The 19,830-nt window shown below is 42.0% G+C and overlaps 2 protein-coding genes across 3 annotated transcripts in view; both read right to left on the bottom strand.

Annotated features, from left to right (window-relative positions):
- PTPN14 (protein tyrosine phosphatase non-receptor type 14) overlaps positions 1 to 19,830 on the bottom strand; it is a 222,234-nt gene that overhangs the window by 53,407 nt on the left and 148,997 nt on the right. For both annotated transcript variants that reach the window (XM_053604957.1, XM_053604956.1), the window contains exons 7-9: positions 7,216 to 7,286; positions 6,327 to 6,414; positions 2,012 to 2,100 (exon numbers count right to left, since the gene is read on the bottom strand). In XM_053604957.1, the coding sequence (XP_053460932.1) occupies positions 2,012 to 2,100; positions 6,327 to 6,414; positions 7,216 to 7,286 (248 nt within the window). The remainder of the gene's footprint in view (positions 1 to 2,011; positions 2,101 to 6,326; positions 6,415 to 7,215; positions 7,287 to 19,830) is intronic.
- Positions 12,310 to 13,131, bottom strand: LOC128595878 (cleavage stimulation factor subunit 2-like). The gene has a single exon (XM_053604959.1). The coding sequence runs from the start codon at positions 12,911 to 12,913 to the stop codon at positions 12,551 to 12,553; it is 363 nt and encodes a 120-aa protein (XP_053460934.1). The 5' UTR covers positions 12,914 to 13,131; the 3' UTR covers positions 12,310 to 12,550.

Genomic DNA, 19,830 nt, shown 5'->3' with positions numbered 1-19,830 from the left:
CCTAGACAACCTCAGCTCAGGGGTCACTTTTTCTGGAAACCCTCCCTTTCTCTTTCTCCTACCACTCACATGTGAGAAGGACTAATTGCCCTCCTCTGTTGCTCACCTAATTGTATTTCCATTATTATTTCCGAGACTAGAAATCTAACTAGAGCAGAGGCTCCCCATCCTGTATAGGTGTTCTGCTTTCTTGATCTCTATATTCCAAGACCTGAGCCAAATACATGGCACAGAGGACTCAATAAATGTATGCAAGAAGAACAAAGAGTAATATTCCCTCTCCTCTCCACAGAGTATGATTCTTACATCAACTCTCTAAGGCAGAAAAGAAGCTATTGTTGCTCCTTCTTTAAAGAGGAGGCAATTTAGCCACAAACGACTACCTGAAGTAGCCACGTTCCCTCCGTTCATCAGGGATGAATGATGAAAGAGTTCTTTTCCTGGAGTTCCAGAATTTCTGTCAGAGATCTCTCCATTACACCAGTACCAAGTGTTTTTAAGTCCATCTGCTGGTGCAACACTCTTTACTTGTGATCTGCCCAGCTTGCTGCTGACCTCCACTTCTACCAGATTACATCTTCATGCCCTCATGGCTACATGCTCCTCAGTGAAGGTCTCTCTAGATAAGAGATATTTAGTTTCCTCTGGCTCCATTCCTTCAAATCAACTGCCAAAGCCCTAGATACTCTCGGTACCCCACAGTTCAACGTCAACAAGTGACATAATTAACACAACACTACAGTAGAAGTAAATTTCCATTTCGTAGAGGTTTCAAGACAAAGGAGTCTGGAGGCAGTTTTTAAGGAAACTGAGCAAAACCCGTGAGTGGCTTATGTTCATCAAACTTGCACATTGCTGTTCCTTTCATTTTACCTCAATAGCAGGTGTGTAAGATGTGTTTACTTCTCTTCTGTAGACTCAAGGAGACACTCAAACATTGATTTAACTATGGGGAACTGGTAGGACAGAATGCCTGGATAGCTTTGATGGGCGTAAAGATTTATAGTTACAACTCTGCACAAACTTATATATTTTACACTGTTAATTCACACTTTGTGGCAAGTATATGGAGTTGACTCCATGTCCTAAAGTCAAAAAGTTTATTCTACAGCCCCAAAGATCTCCCTCTCGCTCTCCACTTCTGCTTCAATAATCTCTCTAGACTAAAAGCAAGAAAAAAATCATGAAAATAATGTCAGGGTGGGGATGTAGGGAAATTAAAAGCCAACCAGGAAGCTTTGGGTTGGAAAACTGTTTCAAAATGACCTGCGGTAACTGCTAATCCAAAGGGTCCACGGCTAGCCAAGATTCACCCCCAAAAAGGTAGGCTGTGCTTGCCTCTGAGAGGTGTCTTTGATTATCTGCCCTGGTTGCCCAGTTGTGCCGATCAGATGCACACACAGGAAAGTTGTTCTTCTGATAAATAATGAGCCACATTGCCCTTGTAAGCGAAAACAAGCACAGATTGTTGACATTACAACAGAATCTGTGGGCACCAATACAAAACGAGTGTATTGATACATAATGGAAGACTTCCACGTCTCTATACTAGTACTATTCCTGTTAAAGTTCTAAAATGTCAAAATAATTTTTAAAAGTATGAAAGTCCTCTATATATCATAATAAAGTGATTTCATTCTTGTGGCACTTGCATGTGGTTAGGCAGAGGGTACAAGAAAATGGAAAGAAGCCAATTTGGATTTAGTGACCAGAAAGCTGGTTTCCAACCAAACTCATGGAGTTTAGTTCCACTCTTCTAACTCAATGGGGTTCAACAATGTATTTCTTGGAATCAGGTGGGAAGAAAGGATTTTCTCTTCCCAATCAGGCCTCCAAGAAGAGTGAGAATCTCTCCAGAACTGTTTGTTATCCTCATCCGAGTTGAGAAAAGCTCAACTCTGATCCATAGTTTGACTCTTAACTTGTTTGGGTAAGTGTTAATACTCAGTGTGGTTTTCTAGAGTCCCTTAAGGGGAAAAATGAAAAAGAAATAAAAGACAAATAAAACTACCTGTATATTACTGCTTGTCTTCCAATTCTGTTTCTCACGAAAATCCCCATAAAGAAAATGCCAAGGTGCACACTGTTTCCGTGATTGTCCTGCATAAGATCAACAAAAGATACTTGTGATGACCCACGTTCATTGCAGCACTATTCATGACAGCCAAGATCAACCTCACTGTCCATCACAGTTGAATGGCCAGAGAACATGTGGTAGATGTGCACAGTGGAATACTATTCAGGCTGTAAAAAGAAAGGAATCTGTCATTTGCCACAGCATGGATGGAATTGGAGAATATTACGTTCAGTGAAAGAAGCCAGGCCCAGAAAGACAAATACTGCATGTTCTCAATCACATGTGGGATCTAAAACAATGGAACTCACAGAAGCAAAAAATATAATAGGAGTTACAAGCAGCTGAGGAGGGGGAGGAATGAGGAGATGGTCAAAGAATATAAATGCTCATTAAGAGGAATAAGTTCTTATCACGGTGACTATAGTTAATAACAATGTATCATACTCTTGAAATCTCTTAAGTGTTCTCACCATGAAAAAAAAAAAAACAATTATCTGGGATGATACAAATGTTAATCAGCTCAATTTGGTTATTTCGCAATGTATATGTATTCATAACATTTTTGCACACCATAAATATGTACCATTTTGTTAATTAAAAAAATTATTTTTTTAAAAAAGATACTTGTGATAAAGGAGATCAGTGGGTCTTGGGGCATTTGGCTATAGCCTACCCCTGGGTACCACATCCTGTTTCTCACCCATAAGTGGAAAGAATCATAAACAACTGCAGGGCAACAAGGCAACCAGGGGCTCGGGGGAGAGGGCAGGTGCTCAAGGAGCTCACCCACTGCATATCCCAGTGGACTATATATAATAACTTTTCAGCTTGTCACAACATATTCCCAGCTTAAAAGCAAATATTAGCATTTTCTCAGATCCACTGGCCATTTGGATTTTCTCTTTCATGAATATCTATTAAATTACTTTTTCTCTCTTGCTCTCTCTTTTTTTTTAAATCAAAGTTACAACTGCACATAGTTTCAGCAGCTGAATATCATTCAGGGCTTGCTTAAAGGAAACCAGTAGCAGACCTGGCCCCCCTGTCTCCCCTCCCCAAAGGTGCAACTTTTACCTTAAGCCCTACTATATGTCTCTTTGCAGCCACCGTACATGACCCTTTCAGTAGAGAACCATGTGTTCCTTAGTGTGGGGAAATTTTCTCAAAGTACTGTCTGTTTTTCCGTTCACTGTTTTTATATCTCCCATCCTTTAGATGTTGACCATCCTTAACGGGTCCTCCAATTCTTTTACATCTCCTACCCCTCACTTTCCATTATTTTGGTTTTGGGGGTGAGATTATTCTCAATTTTATCTTCTAATCTATTAAACTTTTTATTTCTGATGCCAAACATTTAATTTTTAATTTCTGAAAAGTTCTTTTGTATTTTCCAAATGTTCCTTTTCATAAGTACCTTATTCTTTCACAGAGGCAAATTGGTTTTTTGTTGTTGTTGTTGTTAATTTCTAAGACTCATCAGAGGGAATTTTAAGCAGGTAGTTCTCCCCCCCGCACCTTCTGACCCATTTTATTTTCATGGTGTTGGTCTCTATCATTCCCACTGGAGAATTGGGTGTCTTGGCTGTTCATATTTGAGAAAGGGATGCTATTGCTGTTTGGGAGCTTTATGAGCACAGGAGGGACTTGTGGACTTCCCTGCCGGATGAGCTCTGGGACCTATGTTGGGGAATCCCACATGTCTTATCTTCAATCTGGTCTATTTGTCCAGTCAGGTACTTCCAGGCTCCTGCCTAAGACAGCATAATCAGCTGCCAGGCTCTGAGAGTGGAGTGGGAATAAGATCTAATATCTAGTAGATGTTTAGTCACTCAGGCCCTGCAGTGAAGTTCTGCTTTTGTTGGGAGAAAGTTCTCTCTGGAGCAAGATGGGGCCATGCCCAACTAGGACTAAGAGGGAAAAGAAGAGCCCTATATTCCCTAGAACACTGGATCCTGTTTCAGACACAAAGAAGACAGGGTCCCTTCTCAGTGACCTCTTCTCAACCCACCCAGCAAAGCTTACATTAGAATAGGAGTCTTCAAACAGGGATAGAAAAAGGGCAAGTCAACTGCTAGTGAAAAAGCAGAAGTGTTATGGGAGAAAGAAATGGGTTAGACGAAAGAGAATGGTCTCGGAGATTGTGAGCAGCTGAAGAGATGAGTTATAGAAGTTGTATGTGGCAAAAGAAGGTAGGAGATAGAGACAGAAAAAGGAAAATTCTGCACAAAGACGTCTCTGGGCACTTTGCCAGTAAATCTGTGGTGCTGGGGACTCAGGAAGAGTTGTTCACTGGGTTGGGGCATTGGAAAAACCACAGAAGGGATTCTCCAGGTTGCTACTCTACCCAGTTTGCTGGGGACAGTGCACTGGTCAAAACTTAAGGGCTCAACATATTATCTTGCAACAGATCAAGGTTCCAGTCTCTGTCCTGCCACCCCAGAAGCACCCTTCCCCGTGTCCGTGTGCTCTGACTCTACAAGGAACTCAGCTTGCAGCCACCCGTGTGTGTGTGTGTGTGTGTGTGTGTGTGTGTGTGTGTGTGTGGAGGAGGGGGGCACACCTGTCAGGAAATGGATGGCTGTTCTTTCAGCCTTGAAAATTTTTAAGGAACCACTCATGGAAAATCCCACCGTAGACGTGTTCTTTCCTCGGGATATATCATAACAGGTTTTTTTACTTTATCTGATCAATAAGAACCTGTACCAACCAAAAGGGAGTCCAGCCCCGCGCACAGCCTTTCCCCGCATACTTTCCTGTCTGCTTTTTCATGCATCTCAGAGCTGACCACACCCCCACCCCCACCGGTACTGCTGCTCCCACCCTCATCCTCGGGTCAGCAGGCATCATGTGCTCTGTCAGTGGTCACCTTAGTCACAAGCGGATATATGAGGAAAAAGCAGCACGTAGCCAGTCACACCCTCCCTGCCATGAGTCAGCAGTGCCTGTGCTCCCACTCAGGGGAAGGCCTGATATCCCCCTTGGCCTCACCAAAGAACATCCTAAAAAGTGCATTGGAAACAAGCACGGCGGATTTCAGCATTACCTCAACTGCTTCTATTTCCCACAGCTCAGAGTTACTTGAAACGACAGAAGCAAATAGCCGCCACAACAAAACCCCCAACTTCCAGGGATAGAGAAGTCAGTTTTCTAGAAGTGGAGAAAAGTTTACTCTGATTTTTCAATGACCCGAAATATCATGACTATATATGGGCTGCTGAAATGTAAGTGGGATGCAGATGGCTTCATAAGGCATTATTGCAAGGAAAATGGATTACAACTCTACCAAGGACAGCCATTAGAGAAGCAAAAGAAAATTAAACAAATCTAAAAAAGAGCCATTTAGTCCTTTTTGCAAGCCATGGCCACCCTGCTCGGTCCTCCTTGATGCACATGGGCAGTTCTCATTAAGGCAAATTGCAAACGTGCAACAGAGGGGGAACCAAACACTTATAAAACAGCCAGTGGAGCCAGTCTGGAGTGAAATGTTTGTGCTGAAATTGCAGGCGTCTCCCAAACTGCCGAAATGTGCCAGTTGCTTTAGATTTCTGACAAAACTCCAGTTTTTGTGAAGTTGGTCATCAGAGAACAGAAAATGAGTTTGGATTATGGGCTCAGCTCTATAAATGACCATGCACCATGACCCCCCACACACACTTCAGGAGGTGGATCTGGGCAAAGGATGTGATACGCTGTAACAGTTTCCTAGGCATATTTCTGTAAAAACACCAAAGGGGCTGGAAACTCAAAATAGAGGGCCCTACAGAGAAGGAGAAATAAAATATAACTGCATGCAAGAAATGTTTCATTCTACCTCACAAACAATTATCCCCGCATCAGCTCCATGAAGAGAAAAGAGAAAAAGCATGGGGAGGAAAACTCCTGGCCAGGCTCTGGATTAATGTGCAATGGCGTTAGCTACCTGTCCTATCCTAAGACTGGATATGACCCTTAATACCTCGAAGGCACTGACTGGTGCTTGGTACTCACTTAGATGGCTGTCTGCTGAAGACCACTGAAAGCTCCAGAATTTTCTAGTTAAGAAAATGCATTTACTTCAATGAATCCCCAACAATAAAAAAAAAAAGAAAAGAAAAAGCATTTACTTTTTCTAAAGTAAATTGGACTTGCCACATAGCAATAAGAAGGCCACACCCTTCTGGCCCACTGCTACCAACACTCCTTTTCCAAATACCCAAATACCGGTGCTATTCCGAGAAGGCTAAAGCAAGGACAGGGCATAGCACGTTACCTTCATGGGGAAGATTTCCTGTCCAAATCCATCCAAATGTTCCACTTCATTGATGTACATAAGCTCGGCTTCTGCTGGCAAGATTCCACTAAAATCCAAAATAGCATCAAAGGAGGAAATGGTTAAGGGCAGCCAGTGGAAGATCCTACCCTCCTGATGGCAAATTCCAGAGCTGTGGTTTAGCTCTCCTTTCTGGGAAGAGCAATCATTACCCAACCGTGAGGGTATGGTGCATTACTAAGTAATTCATTAACATCTTCCCCAGTAGCCTTTTACTCAACAGGGAATAGTAAGAGGAAGGAAAAGCATTTAATTAAGAGCCAAAGCGCTATAAACACTAAATAATTATTCCATACATCCCTGCAAATAAGGCTGTCTGCTTTAAAATAAAGTCATTTCGCTCCTACCCAGGAGAAATATCAGCTTCTTTTTTATAAAAAAAAAAAAAAAAAGGAAAAAAAGAAAAGATTTATTATAAGGATAATATTTTGGGAGCCAAGTGGCCAAAGTAAGGGAAACTTGGATCCCTGCAACTCTGGCATTGGACAGGAAGGATGTCTGTTTTCCACTGGTACAAATCAGCTTCAAATGGCCCTGATATCAAGCTCTTGGTGTTTCCATAAGTTAAAGTCTCTCTCCTTTTTCCACCTTCTCTCCCAAGGAAGCAATTGAGGTCTCCACTCTCAGCACAGCCCACCCCAGGCTGTCAGACAAAAGGGCAGTTTCCAAGGCCACAGATACCTTTCTCAAAGCAGAGGTACAGAGCTGAGTCATATGGAAGAGGCACAGCTGCACTGGCTGGGACCAGGAGTGGGGGTTAGGGAGATGAGTGCCTCCCGCCCATGGACACCACACACCTGCTGGCCAGGCCTGGCTCCCCCTGCCTTACCTGTGAGCTTTGTGTTCTTGGGCTACCTTCTGGGTCAGCTCCTCCAGAACAGCCTCTTCTAAGGCCAAATCCTGCAAGAACAGAAAGCACTGAAGGTCAAATGGTCGGGGCATTTGCTATTTTATTTGCAAACCTTAAAAAGCCCCCTTGTCCAAAACATATTTTTTTTTTTTTTTGAGACAGAGTCTTACTATGTTGCCCTCTGTAAAGTGCTATCACATCACAGCTCACAGCAATCTCCAACTCTTGGGCTTAAGTGATCCTCTTGCCTCAGCCTCCCAAGTAGCTGGGACTACAGGTGCCCACCTCAATGCCTGGCTATTTTTTTTTTTTATTGCAGTTATTATTGTTGTTTTAGCTGGCCTAGGCTGGGTTTGAACCCGCCAGCCTTGGGGTATGTGGCTGGAGCCATAACCACTGTGCTATGGGCACCAAGCCCAAAACACATTCTTGATTAGCCTCTGTTCTCACTCTCTCCTTTACTCCTGCAGAATTAAATGCTCTACATTTTAGGACTGAGTTACGATTTTCTCTGTCATCACATGGCTCTCCATTATAACTTAAGGTATATTTTGGGTTGCCACCTAAATTCTGTAGAACCCAGGAATAGCTCTTTTTTCATTTACCCTCTTCCCTATCTGCTTGCCTCTCGGATGCACTTTTATCAGAAATGCTTTGCATGTACTTGTATATTTTTAACAATCATGGTATAGGCCAATGAGTTTCCAGGCCATCATCATCCCTTTGAAAGATGAGTCCTAGAAGTGACTGTGTGACACTTGTCTACCTGCGTGATACCAAGAAACTGATTCAAAACCACATGACGGCAAAGCAAACTCACTCTCATGTTACTTCATGGTCCCAGGAACAGAGGAGCCATACTGGCTAAAATACCAAGAGAGCTGTGTAAGAAAATTGGTCTATAGATCACCACTCAGTGAGTTGACCAACAGTGGATGACCCACTGAATCACAAGGCCCTGGGACTGTGGACTCTTCCTGACTTCCCTTCAGGGACACCACGGTGGGAGGATTTACATCATGGCAGATGAAAATTAGGACCTGTTAAACATTTTCCAGCAAAGCACTGCTTAGGATGGTGAGATGGAGTCTGGGGAAATAAATCGAAGGTGGGGAGACCAAAGCAGTTCCTGAGAGGCTGACGGATACAGTGATTCTAACACCCATCTTATCCCTTTGGTGATCAGTAAGTCCTGGGGAGGGTCAGGCCACCAAGACAGCTGCCTCTGGCTTTCCCAGGCCGCCCTGGACCGGTAAGCGCCAGGGAGGGCACAGGTGTGCACTGTCCTCCTCTGAGCTACATCCAGATGAGGGCATAGCCTACTGGGGGTGGGGATGGGGGTTGTGGCTGATGTTTTGGTGGAAATTATAATAAGTGCCCCATTTCTTTGTGTCTAAAATGCCCGTTACACTGTAGAAGGATTTACCAACAGTTTAACAACTCTTTTTTTTTTTAGAACTTTTATAATTAATTTTATTTGTAAACACAAAGGTTCTCTGCACTGTTTTTAAATAAATAAATATATAAAAATATATATCACTGAATATTCCAGAAATACAATTACTAACATTTAAGAACTTTACCATGATATTTCGCCATTTCAGAAAATAACATCACCAATGTCAACTGTCCTTACGGCATTTGAGTTGTCAAAACAATATGCTGGTATTTGTCTACATTTTTTTTTGGTAGAGACAGGATTTCACTATGTTGTCCAGTGTAGTCTCAAACAATCCTACCTCGGTCTTCCCAAAGTGCTGAGATTATAGGTCTAAGCCACTGTGCCCTGCCTGTCAACATTTTTAGCTTTTACATCATGGTATATAGGTGCAAGCACCTGATTATTACATTTTATTTTATAGTGAAGTCATGCTCAAATACTTGCGTATTAAAAATTCTTTTTATTATTATTATTTTTGAGACAGAGTCTCAAGCTGTTGCCCTGGGTAGAGTGCCGTGGTGTCACAGCTTACAGCAACCTCAAATTCTTGGGCTTAAGCGATTCTCTAGTCTCAGCCTCCCAAGTAGCTGGGACTACAGGCGCCTGCCACAACACCTGGCTATTTTGTTGTTGTTGTTGTTGCGATTGTCATTGTTGTTTTAGCTGGCCTGGGCTGGGTTCAAACCTGCCAGCCTCCGTGTACATGGCCAGTGCTCTACCACTGAGCTACAGGCACTGCTATTTTTTTTTTTTTTTTTTGAGACAGAGTCTCACTATGTCGCCTTCAGTAGAGTGCCATGGCAACTTTTGGGCTTAAACAATTCTGTTGCCTCAGCCTCCCAAGTAACTGGGACTACAAGCACCTGCTACAATGCCCCACTATTTTTTGCCCTGGTGCATGTGGCTGGTGCCCTAACCACTGAGCTATAGGCACCAAGCCAAAAAATTCTTTTTATTATTAATTAACGTCCTTTTACTTGTCCTCTGTATTATAGTTAGGCCATTATACTGATTTTTTAAAATCACGCTATGCAGGTTACATCACCTGTGTATTTCATTTCAGTATAGCAGAGTCATTGCAAAATATGTTATGGAAAGGAGACACTGGTCTACCTTAACCAGTTGGGGCATGACTACTACTATATAAATAATCATGTACCACAAGTCCTTGTCTGGTCCTTTCCATATAGCAATAGTTCCTAGTTCTCTTTTCCTCAAAGGAGCAATATATACTGACAGTGGGGAGAAAAGACCATCTGGTCTATTTGCAGTTCATTAGTACTTCCTTAAAATAGCAAGTATATATCACATTCTTCTATTCCATTTAACGCGCCAAGCACCAAAGAGCTATGGATTAAGATCCCAAAGAACTGGTGCTAGTCCTGCCCTTGCCACTAAATAATTGTAATCTTGAACAAAATGACTTGATAAAATTAATACATTCCCAGGCTTCCTCACTTGTTAAGTTGGTCTGTACCAGTGGTTCTCAGAATGTGGTCCCCAGATAAGTAGCATCAGTAACATCAGGAATTTGTTAGAACTGTAAATTCATGTGGCCCTACCTCATACCTCCTGAATCGGTCTGGGGGTAGGGACTAACTATCTGCATTTTATAAGTCTTTCAGGAGATTTTAATAAAGTTTGAAAATCACTGGTCTAAATGATTTCAAAGCTTTTTTCTAGCTGTGTTCACTGTATCCCAACAAATCCCACAAATAATATAAAAATTTAGTATCTGAGAAAAGGAATGGCAGAAGATATTATGAGCATTATTTCTCATATTATGCATTATCACTTAACAGTGTTATCATTTGAATGGGCCAGGTTCCCAGAAGTGGAATTGGTGGGTCAAAATGTATGAATTTTTAATGTTAAACTACTTTCTCAAAAAGCTGAAAAACTTCACATTTCTTAATGTGTAAGTACCATTTTCCCAATCGATACTAAGGGTTATCTCTCTTTGAAATTTTTGCTAGTCTGATGGGTAAAATTTCATTACTTAATTGTAATCCAACTAACTTTAAATATATATATATATATTTTTTTTGGCTATTTGGATTTTTTTTTCTATGAAGTGCCTATTCATTTTCTTTGCCAACTTTCTAGGTTGTTTGCTTCTTTCTTATCACTGTCAAAGAGCTTTGAACAGGGTATCTAAAATTCTAGAGAAGTTTTAAACTTTAAATATTTTTTTTTAGAGATGGGTCTTGCTCTATTCTCAGGTTAGTCTTGAACTCCTGGCCTCAAGCAATCCTCCTGCCTTGACCTCCCCAAGTGCGAGGGTTACAGGTATGAGCCACCGTGACCAGATGAATTCCTTAATTTTTTAATATAGACATTTAAGGATATTCATTGTCCTTTACACACTGCCTTCACTATTTCCTATGCTTTTTTGAATGAAGTATACACACTCCCTTTAGATAATTTATAAATTTCTTTTTCCTTTCTCTTGAATTCAAGGATTACCTATAGTATGTTCCTCAATTTTCCAAGTTTTTTTTTCCTAGTCACATTTCAATTATTTTTTTTTTGAGACAGATTCTTACTCTGCTGCCCTATGTAGAGTGCTGTTGCTTAATAGCTTACAGCAACCTCAAACACTTAAGGTTCAAGCGATCCACCTTCTGCCAAGTAGCTGGGACTATAGGTACCCACCATAAACCTGGCTAGTTTTTCTATTTTTAGTAGAGACAGTGTCTTGCTCTTGCTCAGGCTTGTCTCAAACCTTTGAGCTCAAGCAATCCACCTGTCTTGGCCTCCTAGAGTGCTAGGATTACAGGCGTGAGCCACCACGCCTGGCCACCTTTTAATTACTTCTAATTTTATTGGCTTATAAGCAAAGAACATGGTCTGTAGAATTTCTACATTTTTGAATTTGTTAAAATGTTATGGCTAAGTACCATATATAATGGTCTTTTTTTGTTTTTTAACTGTTCCATGGTCATTGGACAGGTGGGGAGTATATTCTCTAGTCAATAAACATAAGGTTCCCTTTACATAGTAAATAAATCTTATTGATTCTACTATTCAATTCCTTTGTGTTCTTATTTTTTTTTTTGTACACCAGCACAGTATTAGGCAAACTGTGGTCTACAGATGGTGCTGATCTATAAACTGTACATTAATAGTTCATAACAAGTATAGAAATGGAGTAGATGTTTAGAAACTTTTACAGTAATTGTACATTGCTATGACACCCAGGTGTATCATCAGCATACTGGTCTCACGGAACAGAGTACAGAGAAATCTAAGTGTTTTTCAATTCATTTAATAAACTTCATATCATGGATTGCCTACCTGTCATATGCAGTAGGATTAATTGTAACGTGTGGTATTTTAAGGTACGTTAGGCACTTATAACTCAAAAAATTTAACTGTAATAAAGTGAGTAAATGAAAATACTGAGTTTACTGAAATTTCTTTAAAAATCTCTTCTTCTGGCTGGGTGTAGTGGCTCATACCTGTAATCCCAGCACTCTGGGAAGCCAAGGCCGGAGGATCACTTGAACTCAGTGAGAGTTCAGGTGATCTCTCTTGAGACCAGCTGAGCAAGCACAAGACCCGTCTCTACTAAACAGAAAAATCTCTTCTTCCAGTTCTCATCAACTTTCCTCTGCAGACTGATACCTCTCCAGGAGCTAAGGAACCAGGGCCAGGTCCTGTGACAACAGCTGTTATTTGCCCTGGAGCTGGAACTCCACCCTGCATAGAAGCTTGCATCAAAGGAGGTGCACCATCGACATGTATTCCACCCAAAGACTGGGCCTGAGGGGCCTGAGGATTCTGCTGGTTCATTGACACACTGGATCCTGAGCCAGGCCCAGCACCATGGACTGGCTGAGGGTTGCCTGCAATCAGTGTGGGGATATTTGTCTAGCGATGCAGAATTTTCAGGGCAATCTCCGGATCCACAATTCTCATCACTACCTGTACTTGCAGCAATGCATAAGCCAATTGAGAGCTCTGAAGCAACGTGTTCTGTGCTTCCTGGGGGCTATTCTGGACACAGAGCTTCATTTGTTTCATCAGCTCAAACATCTGCTCTGGTGGAAGGCTGGCAACTGCTTTGCTAATAGACTCAGGGGCATCCTCAGGACTGATGGTCTCTCCATAAGGCGACTCAATGACAGGGGCCCCAGTGCCAAGGCTCTTCAGCTCTTCCTTGTCCTTTTCACTAGCAGCATTGTCAACTCGAAGGGCTCTCCCACTGAATTCACGCCCATTCAGGTTCCGCATGGCACTAAGGGCTGTCTCTTGGTCTTGTATTCACAGAAGCCATAACCCTTTGGCTTTCCTGTCTCCCTATCATATACCAATCTGAAACTAACAACAGGTCCAACCTCAGAAAAGATGTCCTTCAACTGCTCTTCAGTAGCTTCATAAGGAATGTTCCCCATGAACACAGAACGTAGAGAACGATCCACCGCAGGGTCTCTAACTGTCATACCCGCCATAGCTCTCTCAGCGTCTTCTGGTGCGCGAAAGTGGACCTCTGTACAGAGCCTTAACAACTCTTCAGAGATGAAACACTACCCCCAAAAATGTATACCTCAAAATTATAAGGAATCCCTTATCACAAATCATTGAAATATGAAAAACCAGGGCGGCGCCTGTGACTCAGTCGGTAAGGCGCCGGCCCCATATACCGAGGGTGGCAGGTTCAAACCTGGCCCCGGCTGAACTGCAACCAAAAAAAAAAAAAAAAAAAATAGCCAGGCATTGTGGCAGGCGTCTGTAGTCCCAGCTACTCGGGAGGCTGAGGCAAGAGAATGGCTTAAGCCCAGGAGTTGGAGGTTGCTGTGAGCTGTGTGATGCCACGGCACTCTACCCAGGGCCATAAAGTGAGACTCTGTCTCTACAAAAAAAAAAAGAAAAGAAATATGAAAAACCAGTATTTTTTTAAAACTTGAAAATGAAAAATGTCTCTGTACTAGACACTCTATACCTCTGCTGGTCCTGCTAATTCTATACTTGACGAAAGACCTTAGAGAAGACAAAAGGAACCATGGCAGCTCTTTCCAGGTGTTAGCTGATTAATTTGCTGTTTCCTGTGTAGCCATCCACTGAAATGACTCCAGTACGTGAGAGAAAGTAAGTGCATCATTATTGCTCGTATTGTGCCGTAACAGAGACGGCACTTGACTTTGAAACTTAGCTGTGTGTGTACGTCTAGGTACTGAGTAGTAGTAATAACCCAATATTGATTTTGAAAAACTAATGAAAGGCAAGTGGCAACAAAATAAAATCAAGATAAGTGAAGATCAAAAAGTATTCCATTAAACCACCACTAGACGAATGGCTAACAAACACATGAAAAAATGTTCATCATCTCTATATGTTAGAGAAATGCAAATCAAAACAACCCTGAGATATCATCTAACCCCAGTAAGAATGGCCCACATCACAAAATCTCAAAACTGCACATGCTGGCGTGGATGTGGAGAGAAGGGAACACTTTTACACTGCTGGTGGGACTGCAAACTAGTACAACCTTTCTGGAAGGAAGTATGGAGAAACCTCAAAGCACTCAAGCTAGACCTCCCATTTGATCCTGCAATCCCATTACTGGGCATCTACCCAGAAGGAAAAAAATCCTTTTATCATAAGGACACTTGTACTAGACTGTTTATTGCAGCTCAATTTACAATCGCCAAAATGTGGAAACAGCCTAAATGCCCACCAACCCAGGAATGGATTAACAAGCTGTGGTATATGTATACCATGGAATACTATTCAGCCATTAAAAAAAATGGAGACTTTACATCCTTCGTATTAACCTGGATGGACGTGGAAGACATTATTCTTAGTAAAGCATCACAAGAATGGAGAAGCATGAATCCTATGTACTCAATTTTGATATGAGGACAATTAATGACAATTATGGTTATGGGGGGGGAAACAGAAAGAGGGAAGGAGGGAGGGAAGTGGGGCCTTGGTGTGTGTCACACTTTATGGGGGCAAGACATGAATGCAAGAGGGACTTTACCTAACAATTGCAATCAGTGTAACCTGGCTTATTGTACCCTCAATGAATCCCCAACAATAAAAAAAAAAAAAAAAAAAACCAACAAAAAAAAGCCCAAACGTACTCTTCTGTTATTGTACTCAGCTCAACCTCCTCCACCTGGGTCTGGGGCCTCCAGGAGGCATGCGTCCTGCCAGACAGACATACAAGAGTGGCCCTGCACGAATAAAAAATGGCAGCGTGCACGCCTGTACACAGCCACACACCTGGGGAGCATCCTGTGTACTTGGCTTTGTTCTTTTCTCTGCTGAAGAAATGCCATTTAACAAATTCAGTTCCTTTAGAAGATCAAACACAGCCATTCATCTCATCTTCCCTCCCCCTCCAAAGGAATGCATTCTTCTCTTTGAAAGCTCTAGTGGAACCAAGCAGAAAGTTTACAACCTTCCATGGCTCCCCACTGCCTGCTCAGTTAGGTCAACACCTGGGCCTGGCACTCAGACGTTCTTCAAGGTGACGCAGTATTCCCTTTGAGAACTGCTCCCCTAAGGACTAAAGGTCTCGGGCAAACTCCTCTTAACACCAACTGCTTCTACCTCCACTCACACTCTTGCCCACCCCTCCTGGAAGAACTGTTGTCCAGTCACATCACACAGTGTGGCTTGTCACAGCACCCTTCAGGGCCTGTCTCTGCTATCATTTCCCTGGTGGGGCTTTCCTACCCACCCTCCCACCCCAAGCTGATGTAAGGTTTTCCTCCTCTTGACGTTTCTGCTCTGCATGTGTCTCCCAGAGCCCTCCTCGGTGCAGTGTCCCCACTGCATTTCTTACAGTTATGTACACACTCGTCCTGTCCTTTACCCGGGGTCTCCCTCCTTCTATCAAATTACAGGCACCTCGAGGGCAGACATCCCTCTTCCTATCACTTAAGAAGCTATCACAGGGCTTTTATGTAATGACAGTTTTTAAGTTCTCAACATATGTTCGCTGAACTGAACTCACTATGCAGAATGTAAGTTTCATACTGTCAAACAAGAGTGTTTAATTATGCAAAGCTGGTTAATGATCATTTGTACCTTCTGCCTGTGCTCTGCCTGGTTACATTTCAAAATGCATAGAGCGATGTTACCTGGAAAGCAGACTCCTCAACATCCTTACGTTTACATAAAATAGGGACATCATCATAATAACACAACTCTGTAGTTAGAATTTACCATGTCCCAAGTCAGGGACCTCATATGCATTATCTCCTTTAATGCTTACAATGGGACGAGGTTATCCACATTTTTAGATGAGAAAACTGAGGCTTAGAAAAGTTAAATAACTTTGCCCAAAGTCCTACAGCCAGTAAGGGCACAGCAAGGACACAGCACTGCTCAGGGCAAGAGTCATGAAATTTCCAACCACAGGCCACAATGTGGCAGAGGCGAGGAGGATGAATGCGGATGGCTGACGGCAAAAGCCTCGGAATACTTCTGACTCAGATATGTATGCTGACAACAATCAGCCTCTGGAACTCTATCTTCAGGCTGGGGGCTGTACTTTCTGGGGTGATGGAAATGTTCCCTAACTGAGCTTTCTAACATGATAGCTGATAGACACATGTGGCTCCTGGGTACTTAATGTGTAGCCAATGCAATTGAGAAACTGGATTTTTAATTTTATTTGACTTTAATTCATTTAAATTTGAATGTTAACATCTACACACAGCTAGTGGCTACCATCCTGGAGAGAGCAATTTTAGATCCAAGAATAATGTTAATATCTTTCTGTCCAATGGTGAGATTCATGAAGTCTCTGCTGTGTAAGTACCCGAGGAGTTCAGAGCCCAGTGGAAACACAGTCTCATTCTGTAAGAGGTGCACACAATAACACCTTTACAACTCCACAGCACTGTCCAAGTATTTTACAATCCGTAAGCTTATAAACATCATGCTGGTAATCACTTCTGAAAATTCTGAGGCACATCCCAAGCTGGTGTATTCCAAAAGCAATGTGATAAAGACCATTAATGAAAGTAGGGTACAATTTTTTTTTTTTTAAAAGGGAGACTTATCAGCCTTCCATTATCAGCCACTCCATTTGACACAAAAATACACATTCTCTAAAATCCTAAGATTTGAGCTTCACTTTTCTCCCCACAAGCACACTGAAAAACATCCTGACTTTTGAGGTGAGCTTCTAAGATAAAAGAGATTCAAGCACAGTGACACTAAACCCTGTGAAGGACTTGTCTAAGTAATATGCTGATCTCTGAACGGAGTTTGATTTCATGGGCAGAACTCACACAGCATAAAGACAGCAGGCACAACACATAATACTGCTGTTTTCTTGGAAGGAAGTAGGATAGAGGTCTTTTTGAAAAGTCAGAGGCTTGTAGTATTTCACTAGCCTCTAAGAACAATTTAGATAATTTATCTCATGCCCTAACATAGATAATTCCAACTATACTTATACTAGTCTCTCACCTTTTTACATGAGACATTTTGCCTTGTGCAATAGCCAATAAGAGGCTGAGTTCTGCCTATTTTACTTCCAAAATATCTTTTGTTTTCTTCTTTTTATCTTATTGCTAACACCTATATAATAACTCCTGCCAAGACCACCACAACATATTCCCAGCTGACCTCCTCCCTCAAATGGTCTCATTGCTCAAATCCAGCAAGCAGTTCTCCAAGTGTGGGGCTGGAGGAACCCTGGAAGGAGCCTATGCATTCTAAAACTTCTCCTCAGAAGTTTTCAGGGTCATCTGCCCCAATTCCCTTCCAGCACCCCTGAGCCAAACTGGCCAGATGACACATTCCCAAACACCGAGGCCGCCTTGCCTCTACTTCTTTCTCTCCAGATCATTCCATGCTCCCTACTTCTCTGTCTGGTAGAATCCTATCCATCTTTTAAGACACAGTTCATATTCCATTAGCCTCTCAGCCTTCCCTGACCCCTACCCCTACCCCCGCAAGCACAAATAACCTCTGTCCACATAAAATCCCAATCATACTTTATTACACTTGGCTTTGCATCCTGATTTTGCAAACTTCCTATTTACCCAACTTCACTGTAGTCTCCTTGAAAATAAGCACCATGTTTTATTACAATTTCATCCCCCGGGTGCTACTTACCCAGGTCAGCGCTTGGGGCAAAACAGTTGATCAAAAAAAGAAAATAAGGGATGATGTTAATTTCTAAAACTAAAGTCAAAATGTTAATTGGCTATAGTTCATCTCTAAAATGGCTTTTTAAATATTTTAATCCTTTCTCATTAAAACACTTCTCATTTACTGTGAAGCTATCAACCAACCCACCAACAAAAGTTCTCCAGGGGTCAAAATCTGGCCTCATCCCTACTCCAGTTCGGATGGCATTTGACCTCATTGATTCGTTCCCCAAACTTTTCTGAATACAGACTGTGCGTCAGACAACAAGGCACAAGACACGGTCCCTGCTTAAGGACCACAGAGAGCTGCCATCTGAGCTGACAGTAACAAATATATACATAAAAACGAACAATTTCAGATATGGAAGCATACACCCAAAAGGTGGTATGACAGGAAGTGTTTCGGGGTGTATCTGATAGGTGGTCAAAGAAAAGGAAGACCTCTCTGGGGAGGTTATATCTGAGTCAAGACCTGAATGACATAAACACTGGGGCACATCACTCCAGGCAGAGAAGCCCAAGTGCACAGGCTCTGGGGAAGAAGCTCAGCACATACAGAAAGGAATTGAGCCAGCACACTGAGGGGTCGTGGGTGAAAGCTGGGGAGGGAGGGCAGTGGCAGGGACGTGCCTTCTTAAAAATTTTAATTGACAAATAATAATTATATATACTTAAGGAGTACAGTGTGGTGTTTCCACACGCGTATACATTGTGGAACAGGAAGCCTGGGCTAATTAACACATTTATCATCTTACATAGTTATCATTTCTTTGTGGTGAAAACATTGAAAATCCACTCATTTAGCGACTTTAAAACATACAATTTTATTTATTTTTTTTAAAAATTATTGGTTCAGGTTCATTGAAGGTACAAAGAATTAGGTTACACTGTTTGCATTTGTTAGGTAAAGCCCCTCTTGTAGTTGTGTCCCGCACCCAAGAGGTGTGTCATACACTGTAAACCCATCCCCTTCCCACTTCCCCTCTCTCCACCCCCTTGTTCCCCTGCCCCCCACCTTGAATTGATTTGAGTTTTTCTCTTATATTTATTTATTTTCAGATGAGGTAGCACTCTGCCTCCCAGGCTGGAGTGTAGTGGTTTGATCTTAGCTACCTGTAGCCAGGAACTCCTGGGCTCAAGCTATCTTCCCACTTAGCCTCCCAAGTAGTTGAGACTACAGGCCTCTGCCACCATGCCACCAGCTTACAATACATTATCAATAAGACAGCCACCTTGCTGTGCAATAAATCACCGCACTTATTCCTCCTGTCGAACTGAAACTCTGTACTGTTTGACCAACATTTCATCTTTCTCTGCCTCCCTACCCAGCCCCACCTCAGCCTCTGGCAAAAACCATTCTACTCTCTAGTTCCAGGAATTTGACTCTGTTAAATTTCACACCCAGTGTAAGTAAGATTGTGCCATATTTGTCTTTCTATGCCCGGCTTATTTCACTTAGCATAACGTGCTCTGTATTCATCCATGTTGTTACAAATGATAGAATTTCATTCTTTTTTAAAGGCTGAATAATATTCCATTGTGTGTGTGTTTGTGTGTGTGTATCCCATTTTTCAATCCATTCACCTGTTGATGAGAATTTAGATTATTTCCCTATTATTTTCCCTATTATTATTGTGAATAATATTGCAATGAACACGGGAGTACAGACATCTCTTCAACATCCTCATTTCAATTCCTTTGGATATATACCCAGTAGTGGGATTGCTGGCTCAAATGGTAATTCTGTATTTAGTTATTTAAAGGACCTCCATACTGTTTTCCAAATGTTGTTGTACTAATTTACATTTTCACCAACAATGTACGAAGTACAAAGGCTTTCCTTTTCTCCATTATTTTGACAATGCTTACCTTTCATCTTTTTGATAATAGCTATTCTAATAGGTGTGAGATGTCAATGTGGTTTTAATTTGAATTTCCCTAATGATAGTGATGTTGACTACTTCTCATATACCTGTTTGCCTTTTGTTATGTCTTCGTTTGAACAATGTCTGTTTAGGTCCTTTGCCCATTTTT

Source organism: Nycticebus coucang, chromosome 10 (genome assembly GCF_027406575.1).
Source record: "Nycticebus coucang isolate mNycCou1 chromosome 10, mNycCou1.pri, whole genome shotgun sequence".
Taxonomy (NCBI): Eukaryota; Metazoa; Chordata; class Mammalia; order Primates; family Lorisidae; genus Nycticebus; species Nycticebus coucang.
Note: the sequence above shows the minus strand (reverse complement) of the source record. Positions and strands in the feature narration are given on the sequence as shown.

What these genes read in the sequence shown, in the direction of transcription:
- LOC128595878 (XM_053604959.1), bottom strand. Translation starts at nt 12,913, where the DNA reads ATGCGGAACCTGAATGGGCGTGAATTCAGTGGGAGAGCCCTTCGAGTT.